The 10,691-nt window shown below is 39.2% G+C and overlaps 1 protein-coding gene across 1 annotated transcript; it reads left to right on the top strand.

Moving 5' to 3' along the window:
• The first annotated feature begins 1,012 nt into the window (after positions 1-1,012).
• mfsd9 (major facilitator superfamily domain containing 9) lies at positions 1,013-10,370 on the top strand. The gene is made up of 6 exons (XM_042425329.1): positions 1,013-1,352; positions 5,565-5,652; positions 6,334-6,377; positions 7,388-7,517; positions 8,273-8,482; positions 8,582-10,370. Exons 1-6 carry the CDS (start codon positions 1,266-1,268, stop codon positions 9,442-9,444), a joined length of 1,422 nt encoding a protein of 473 aa, XP_042281263.1. The 5' UTR covers positions 1,013-1,265; the 3' UTR covers positions 9,445-10,370.
• Positions 10,371-10,691: the final 321 nt, after the last annotated feature.

Raw genomic sequence — 10,691 nt, forward strand, 5'->3', positions numbered from 1 at the left:
GTCATAACTTCGAGCATAACACTGTTCGAGGTTATGACTGTGGAGATTCTGGAGATGATACAATAATAAAATAATAGTAATTCATAATTTCCTGAGTCATTGGATCCTTATGATGGGGTGATTTTCAGGATTACATAAGTATATTAATTGTATGGTAAAATTTCATTTTAACTGTGTTCTCAAGGATTGCAATGTCATTCCAGTAAATACTCAAATAGCCTACTATATACTGCTTTAAACACTGTAATCTTGCCAGTTGTGATGTAGTACTGATTGTAAACTTCTATTGTTACAATATAGTACTGTAATTACCCATGTAGATATAATAGCCTAATGTCTTCATACTATAAAAATGTGTTATAGTTACTTAGCAATACTTAGCATTGCTGTCATTATGATGCTGCAAACGTCTCCATAAATCCTGTGTGCTGTTTGTAATGTTTTTGTTTGCCTTCTATGTCCAGCAGGTGGTGCACAAGTAACCACATTCTCGGCTACTCTATAAATTATATAATATGAGAAAAGTATGAGTGGCTATTAATAATATGTTATGTGTTAATTAATGAGAATGGATCAAAGACATGTAAGTCATATTGATGAAATAGTTTTTAGTCTTTTCTTGTAGTTATTTATTTATTATATCAATTTATATCATGATACTGAGCAGTATATCTCTTGGTATTTAACATACTACACAATTAATTACAGTTTTAGCTGAGCTTTAATGTCAAGTATATCAGAATAAAAAAGTGCTGACAACATTGCATATAAAAATATTTATAAAACAAACTAAGTCAGATAACTATTTGAAGAGTTAAAATTAAAAAAAAAAAAAACTTCAAATAATAAAAAATATTGACACATATGTGGAGGCTTTTGTCACTATTTTGTTTTATGACCGAAACAAATCTGTTTATCTTTATGAATTGCAAAAACTGTGACGTCATCAGACGATACCAATCGTCAGGGCAGCCGCGGGGGAGTCAGACCAGACAATACGGTGGATCAACGGCTGAGGAACTAACCACGACACCGGCAGTCAGCTTTATCCAAGACACAAATTTCTTTATTCTTCTGTAAAATCCTCCACCACTCACACCGTCTACGTTTTTGCAGACGCTTAACACCGGGCTATCGCCCCACCCCCCCACCGCCTGTGAGACCACCGCCGGGACGGAGACGTGTTTTCTGTTTTTGATCCTGTACAGTAGAAAATCGGATGAGCGCTTCCGCTTTGGCTGCAGCAGTGCTGTCACAGCGGGAGGATGAACAACCAGAAATGTAGCACTTTATTTCAGAAACCCAGGGGACGGACGAGGATTATACAATGTATTTATGTGGTGGGCTTCATGGTGAGTAGCTAACTGAGACCTGGCGGTGCTGGCTGAGTGACCTGTGCAGTGTTCAAGTCACAGCACATAGATGTGATGTAAGAAAAGTCATTCAGGTATACTTAAGAGGTGCTTCATGATTAACATTACAAAAAGTAGCCGAGATACTTTCAGAGAGTCTGTAGGAGATTAAACATGTTAAATGTAATATTTTAAATGTGTTTATATCAAAAATTATTTGGCCTATTTTATTTTATTTCTCTTTTCTGTCTTCAACAGCACAATCATACGTTTTATAGCCTATACTAACCTTTAACTTCTGTCATACCCTTACACAGACTTTAGAGATATTAAACCTTCAATCACTGTGTGTTAAATTTTCTTTTTGGTTTTAAAACAATATGGAAAAGTGTTCAATTTAACCAACTGTGTCTGTTAGAGTTATAAAAGCTTTGAACCAGTGTATTATAGGAATATTAGAGAAAAAGTGGACAACACAACATGTAAAAACTCAGCATAGAAGATCCTAGACACACATATTTCTGGTGAAGCCCTTATGTACTGTATATACAGTATACATATATGTGCAAATACATGTGTTAGATTTGGATATTTTGAAATACTTTGCCACAAACTGATCACGTTTCTGCCTACTGAATAAGGGTGATGGTACAGAACCAGTGCTCGAAGTGGGCCGGTACTCACCAGTACACAGTACCAGTTTTAGACCGTATTTGGTGACCTATCAGATTTCTTTTCTTTATTTAATTTGAAAGGAACCATGTACAGTTTTAAACATAAATGTTGCCATTTGATGCACTGCACAAGAGTTTCATCTGCACAATTAAAACATATAACAACACAGTACTAAAAAAAAATACAAAAGATAAAGAATAAAACCGAATAAACATAGTAGATAGGGTACAAAATAATACAGATAATAATAATAGATATTACCAGGTTACACTCTGTGACCTGCAATGTTGAAAGAAGTACTCATATGCTTTACTGAAGTAAAACTAACCTATCAATACCACAATGTAAAAGTACTTCATTACAGTAAAAATCCTGCATTTAAAACCAAAATTAAGTAAAAGTAGCTTATCAATACCACTATGTAAAAATACTCAATTACAAGTAAAAATCCTGCATACATGTAAACATACTTAAGTAAAAGTAGGCAATAGAAGTATTACCATCTAAATTTAAGCTATAACGTAACCAGTATAATAAAGAAATTAATGTAACTATATGTAACTATTCCGCATTAAAATGTCTAAAAATTACTAGACCGATGTTATATATTTTGTTGAGTTGAACTTACATTATCCTTAACGTTTCCAACAATTTTCAAACCCAGAAAAATCTGTAATTTTAATCAAAGTAACAGTCCGTTTTTATTTGGTCACCTGTCAATGGTGTCATATACCCTCTGCCAAAGAGTATACACATACAAGATAATACGTTAGCGTTGTGGTTGTCTGCCACAATGGCGTCTACCAAAGACTATACGCATACAAGATAATATGCCAGCGTTGTGGTTGCCCGCCAGAAACTGTCATAAATTGACTTTTATTAAGTTTTAAGCCACATGTTTAAGATAAACTTTTTAGATCTTGGTTGTTTTAACTATATCTTTTAACCAGATGAAGAATTTTAGTCATTGGATGACTAGATCTTAAGTTATCAGAGAAACAAGCTAAGCAAACGTTAGCAGCACCTCGGCTCACACAGAGCCCCTCCTGGACATCCTCTGTTCACCAAACAGCATCAGAGGAACCCTGATTTTTACATGAAACTGCTTTCTTTATTGTTTTTACCAGTTTTAATCCCCGTGTACGTTTGTTTTGGAGAAGAGGAGACCTCTGCGGATAATTTGGCTCCCGGTAAATCACGGCTCCCATGTCATGTGATGCACACTGTCCCGTAAAGACTTTTTCCTATAGACTTACATTGTGAGAGAGACGTTCGTAAATCAGTAGATACATTTTTTTGAGCGTCACAACCCCCCTAAAATGAGTCGATTCACTATCATAAATAGGCCGTTGAGTCAGATCACATTTCAAAAGTCTAGAAGAGCCACATGATTGTTTTATCCCCATTCAAGTTAGCCGGAGGGCTAAACCTGAAGTAGCCAGCTCGGCTGGCATAAGTCACTAGTGCGCTTGATCTATGGGCTGCACAGATACGGAAGAAATGCGGAAAAAGTTAAACTTTTTTGGCTTCATGCACCACTGAGCAACTTTCATAGGAATGAACTCTGTATCCAGTTCTCTTTATACATCCATGGAGAGACTCTTAGCGGCAGAAATTACATATTGTGTGTTTAACTTAAAGTACTAAAGTAAATGCTAATTTTGCAAAAAATCGGGCTGTGATTGATATATTGAAATGCTGCTTATGCATTGACTCATCAGTACTTTGTTAAATTTATTTAATATATCACATACTAAAGGATCTGAGTCTTCCAAGGCTTCAGGTCACAGAATCTGATTGGTCACCAAATAAGGTGTATCACCGGTAGTCTTTCCTTCCCTCTCCATATCAGGTTCTCTGGGTGACTCATAATGGCCCTAAATAAACTGCATTACCCAGGGGGCACTACGTGATGCTCACCTGTTCCCATTCTTGCCTGCCTGCTTTTCTGTGTCGAAGGCTAGTCTGTGTTACGTTACATTAACAGTACAGTAATCTTTTCAACCGTAGGGATGTGCAGAGAGCCCAGTATTTGTATTTGTTTCTGTATTTGTTGAGGCAGCAAAATTATTTGTATTTGTATTCGAATAAAAGTGGACAGAGGCTTAAAAATCCTTTTAAAAATCTTTTTATCATGCTTTTAATTTTAGAAAATTAAAGTGTTGCAGTAAGTGATCATGAATAAACTACCTTATGAAGGAGGTCCCCACACCAGGTCTTGAACTGGAGTCTCCCAGATCATAGATGACTGCGCTGACTACTGAACTAAAACTTTACTCATCGCCTCATTGCAGACAGACCTCTACCTATTTATACACCCATAATACAGAGACAGCACACTGTGTAACGTGTAGGGAAGAACTTCAAAGGCGATTATTGCTTTGCACTTTTCGTTTATTGCCTATTTTTTACAACCTAACTTTGTGGAAAGGAGAAGGGGAACAACGGGTTATGGAGTCCCTTGAGAGTACATCTCATGTGTCAGTAGCTCAGCTTTATCTCTGGGGAACACCCGCAACTCTGGGAATGATGTCCAAATAAGGAAATGTGCATCATGTAGCAGGTGGATGTGACTCCCTTCATTGAGACCTGATAAGCGTAACAGTGGAGCAGAGGAGAGAGACTGAGATAGCGATGTAACCGACCTGCATGCTGGTATTTTTTAATGATTTGCTGATACTGGCTGATACAAACGCCAACATGTGAAAAAGGGTACTGGCACTTAGTTTTTCCCACTTCAAGCACTGTATAGAACATTGCAGGTTGTCTTGACACCTCTGAGAGTGCATTGAGTGCCTCCTCTTCAAAGCATCACTGTCAGTAAAATGTGTTGCAACATTTACTGGCTCTAACTTATGTTAAAGACAAGGTGGATGCTCTATATTACAGTCAATGCACAAACAATTCTGTGTCACTTTAAAGAAATATTTATGTTGTTTTAAAGGACGGGTTCACAGGTTAACAGCCAGTATGAACAGGAGGAATGATTATAGCAAGGAAAACCTCTTTCACCGTTCATATGAACACCTTAATGTTTTAAGACAGACTTGAAAAATTGTGAACCCATCCTTTAAGAGCTGACCTTCAGGCATGCCTTAGAGAACTAACTTTAAATATCAGCCTGCATAGTTGGCTAAATGATCATCTAATTAAAGGTGACCAAAAGAATCCTGGCAGCTTAGATTTTTTGGCTCAGGCAGCAGGCAGAAACTGCCGGGGACAGTGATGCGGCTGAAAGTTAAGCAATTAGTGTAATGAGTAGTGTTAGAACATTGTATGAATTGCTGTGTGACTTCAATCAAGAGTTTGGCAAGAGCTTCCCTGATCTCAGCAATGCAGATAAACAGGATGAGCAGTGACATGATGTGGCTCCTGCATCTACTCCTGCACACTGGCTTTATATTTTTGCTTTACATGTTTCCTTCTGCTCAGTGATTTCTGGTATGATAAAATCCTTCATATGATAATTATAACAGCTGGGTACCTCTGGGCTCATTCCTATTCCTCATTATTTCTCTCTCACTTTTCCTTCTTTAGGACTTGTTTGGGGTGAGCATGATCATCCCGCTGCTGAGCCATCACGTGAAAGCTCTTGGAGCCAGTCCCACTGTCGCTGGTATTGTAGGTAGGGTGTGTCCATTACTCTGAGTAATGTGCTTAAGTTACATAGTAGCAGATGTAGGGTTTCCCTTCATGCATAATGAAGTCACAGCTGTATAAACTCCAACAAAATGATCATGTGATTGCCAGAGTTAACTTTGAAAGAGGGGCAAACAATTATTAGTCTAATGAAGTAATTTTTTTGAATAGAAAAGAGCACAACATTGTCTTAATTTTCCAACAGTTAATATTTGCTCTGAAACAAAAAGTTAATTAATCAATTGGCCAATTCATAGAAAGTTGATCGACAACTCTTTTGATAATTAATTAGTCATTCAAGTCATTTATTCAAAGCAAACATTCAGTGGTTTCAGCTTCCCAGGTGTGCTGATTTTCTCTGTTTTATGTTATTGTATAGTACATGTTTACATCTTTGGACAAATTAAGCAGTTTAAATGTCACCTTGGGATTTGGGAAAGATGAAAGTAATTAATGTATTAGTTACAGCCCTAGTTAATATCATGTTTAAAGCTTAAGTGCACTAAAGTTATTGCTTGCTTTGCAATATTTGTATGCAAAGACAGCTCATTCTTAACAGTATTACAGCATCTAAAATACTCAAGCTGTAGTGGATGTGAACACAGTGGTGTCTGCTCTGTGCTGTATTCTACAAACAGAAATTTAAACACTTCTGAAACTGTTGCAGGATCTACATATGGGATCTTACAGCTGTTCTCAAGCACAATAGTTGTAAGTATTGACTTTTTTTCTCTCTGAAATAACTTGGCACTCTGTCTCCTGCCTGTATTCAGTCTTCCCTGCTTGACAAGGCATGCCCACAGTTAGTGGCCAAAATGGTTGCATTCCATGTCATCTCCGGTATTTCATGAAACAATAAACACTGTCTGTTTTAGGTTGATTGTGGCCACACAATACACCCAGTCTCTGCACAGTTGTACACACAAACTACTCCTAGTAAGCTGCAGACACACATATATCACGGTTTTTACACAGGTTTCTTTTTTTTTCTCTTTGACATCCCCTGACTGGACATTGAGGAGACTGTTTAATCTGCAATCTAACCTTTGGATGGCATGAAATATCAAAGCCTTCATCATTCAAAACCACATCCAAACTGTTAAGAAATTACTCAAACATCCGCAGTACTCCACAGTAAGCGCTGCATCTGACGTAAGATTCTCAGCTTTCCACATCTCTCCTCTGCTGCCCCACAGCTCCTGAAATTGGTTTAATTCTCAGGGGTCATGCGACAAATTAAACAGATAAGGAGTCATCTGTTGGTTCCCGTGTGCAGACCGGTTGAATCCTGATAAATGTGGGGATACGTGAACAGCTGGGTCTCTATGGAAATCCCACCAGGCTACATCCAGAACACAGCAAACTCAATTGGTCCTAATTTCATTATTTCGTCAGATGGGTGTGTGTGTTAGAGAGAGAGAGAGACAGGGCGAGAATTTAATAAAGGCTTGTTTAACGGTCTAGGCTACTTGTTTGAGAGGAAAAGCAGGGTCTTGGGATTTTTGCTTCACTTTTGTGAGTGCTCTGATGTTTCAGACTAACATCCACATGCTTCTGTCTGTCTCCATTTGTTTGTATCTGTCATTAATCCCAGATCAATTAATTAGAATCAAATTCTGATGTCACCTCCACCTGTCCATGTGTTTCAAAAACTAGAAAGAGCCACAGTTTCCTCTCCCGATATTCAATTTGAGGTCTCATTTTCTATATGTGATTGGCAGGGCAGCTGGAGTGATGTGGTGGGACGGCGATACTCTCTGCTGACATGTCTGCTGCTGAGTGCGTTCGGCTACGGCCTGCTCGGGATGTCCAGCAGTATCGCCTTGTTTGTGCTTGCACGGATACCTGTGGGTAAGTTGGACCACCAAAAATATGTGGCTCCTCCAAGGTGCTGTAATTTCTAGTTAATTATGCTGCCTAATTTCTAATTTGCTATATAAGAGAAGTTGATCAATTTAACAGTATTATTATAGTGTCCCAAACTAGTCCTGATAGTTCCATCTCAGCCTAAGTTATTAAAGTTTTCACAGCTCCAAAAAGCATAAAAACACATCAGATAGCAAAATCCAAGTGTTTTGTAACCAATCATTTTTCACTATGGAAGCATACACTGTATGTATCCCATAATCCCCTACAGATTTTTTCTGCACTAACAATGCTTTGTAGCTAAATTAATCAACAGACATTTCACATTCTTCTGAAGCAGTAAAAAACTGCCTGTTTAATTCTGTAATTTGGGAAAGGCTAAGTTTGATCTACAGAGTCTAAAATCATTGCTTGCTTGGGGATCTAATGAACTCAAATTAATTTAAAACATTAACAGTGATAAATAGCTAACTTATATTAATTTTCATTCAGAGACTTACTACTTTAAGTTCAAAGTAGCAAAAGAGATAAAGGTTACAGTCAGAGTTTCTGTCTTTTTTTCTCCTCTTGGGTAAAATGTGCTTATGTCTAAATGTGTAAGAACAATCATAAATTTAACAATGTGTAATTCAGTCACATTTTATTGCACCCTTAACTCGTAAAGACAGGACAGAGTGCACACAGCGGAAATCAGTCAAGTCAGTTTCTTATTTTCGTTTGTTGGCTGTTTTCTGTCTCAGGGCTGTTCAAGCACTCCCTGTCCATCTGCAGAGCCCTGCTGTCTGACCTGGTGTCTGATTCAGAGCGCCCTCTGGTGATGGGACACTTTAATGCAGCTTCCAGCGTTGGCTTCATTTTGGGTCCTGTGGTGGGCGGCTACCTCACAGAGCATGAGGGCGGCTTCTATACCTCCTCATTCACCTGCGCTGCCATCTTCCTCATTAATGCAGGTAGGTTGAAAAAAAGATGACGAGAAAGAAATGTGAAGATCATTAATAGTATTTTAAATATTAACTAATTAATTAATATTAAAACATTTATCATTCTAGGGTTAGTATGGATGCTACCGTGGAGCGAGACACTACTTCACCGTAATGGCACTAACTCCAGCAACAACACAAGTAAAGTTTGTCATGACAACAACTATAGTAAGTCTGTGCACAATGGTTCTCATGCAAATAGCAACCACCCAGTGTTGGCAGCAGAGACTGACCCAGCCTACAGAGCTTCTGGGAAGCACCGAGGTGGTCTGATGTGGAGGGAGGTGTCTCTGCTCCAGCCTGCCTGGAGACAGCTATCTTCAGTGGGCTCCAAGATCCACATGGTGGCCTCCTCTGACATGTGGGACCTCTTCTTGGTACGTCTATTGATGGCCATAGCTATCATGCTCTACTACAGCAACTTCTCTCTAGCCATGGAGGAGCGTTTCTCACTTAAACCAAAGGTGACGGGTTATCTGATCAGCTACAGCAGCACCTTAGGGGCCCTGGCTGGGTTTCTGGTGGGTCCGGTCACCCAGCTGTACGGAAACAACATGCCTGCTCTGCTGCTTCATTCCACCTTGCTCACCTGTTTGCTCATTTTCCTGTACGCTGCTGCGCCCAGTGTGTGGCAGGTGCTGCTCTCTTCCACCTTCTTTGCCATTTCCACCAGCATTGGACGGACATGTATTACAGACCTGGAGCTGCAGAGGGGAGGGGTCCAGGCCAGCGGGACTCTGATCGGAGCCGGGCAGTCAGTCACAGCTGTCGGTCGAGTCCTGGCCCCGCTGCTCTCCGGTCTGGCCCAGGAGTTCAGCCCCTGCGGCCCCCCCAGTCTGGGAGTGGTCCTGGCTCTAGCAGCTGTAGGTTTACTGCTCATCAGGATCCCCAAGTGGGACGGGAGAGGGATGACAAAAATGGCCACACTCTGAGTAACTACATTCATTTAAAATATTAAAAACACATCGCAAATCCACCAGTCAGACAAGTGCTCTTATGAGGCCAGCTGAGTAGACAAACAGCAGACTCACAGTTGGAACAATGTTTCCCACTCGAGCATGTTTCTTGACAAGATGCCTTTTGCCAAACCTACCTGCAGATGTGAAGACATCACAAGGTAAAAAGGCTCGTAAACACCAGCCAGGCAGTCCTTCTCTCAGGGAGAGTGAATTCAAAAATCAAGTGCAGCATTGAGGTGAGGACAGGGCTGAGAAACATATGGCTCATGTGTTGGCACGTATTACTTGGGACAGTTTGATTGGAAACAATGCACACTACGATTTTAATGTAATTTTGTAACCACTACATAGTCCAAATTCTGTTTAAGTCGCACATCCTGTAGGCCTGCTGATGATACACTACAAGTCTCAACAACTTTTATTGCGTCAATAAAATAAAAGAAGATGAAGGTGATCCTCCTTCAGACATTCATAAATAAGATCAAACTATTGATTACTGTGGTGAAATCAGGCTCCCAGATCACACTGTTGCACTGTTGTTTATTTGTTTGTTTGTTTGTTTGTTTTTGTTTTTAACCTCAGAGCCAGCTGTTTCTCCACATGCACTGCATCATAAATGGTTCCCACTGTGGTACATGAGCAAATGTTTGCTCTGGTTTCTGACTCTCGATTTTACACTTCAAGAGATTTGTTCATTTATCTTATGGTGGGTTTAAATGGAGATTTAAAGAAATTCCTTTTTGTAATTGAGGACCAACTGTATGGTAAGCATCACTGTTGTTTAAAGTTTAAGGATGAAAACTGTATACATTTATGTAAGGAAGATCTTGAATGGATGAAGTACATGCCAGATTCATGCAGAGAAGTCACAATGAATAAACATTGTTTTGTATGTTTGAGTCGATGGTGTTTTGAGTTGTATATGAAACACTGATATCAATACTGCAGTGTGAGTGTTACATTCAACTCTGTCATACATTCTTCACCATCTTCTCTCCTGTGGATGATGCTTTTAGTCTCACACTTACATTTTTACATTTACAAAGTTCTACTGCATCATTGGTTTAATACAGAATGCTTGATATGTCTTTAAAAATATTGAACATTTATTACAGAAAAAAAAGAAAAAATAATGCAGTCATTCCAGATTTGTGAGGTTCATCAATGTAACAGACGCACAGAAGGCCTGCAGTTAGTCCCAGGAGTACTTTGTACTGCAC

This window comes from Thunnus maccoyii, chromosome 11 (genome assembly GCF_910596095.1).
Source record: "Thunnus maccoyii chromosome 11, fThuMac1.1, whole genome shotgun sequence".
Classification (NCBI taxonomy): domain Eukaryota; kingdom Metazoa; phylum Chordata; class Actinopteri; order Scombriformes; family Scombridae; genus Thunnus; species Thunnus maccoyii.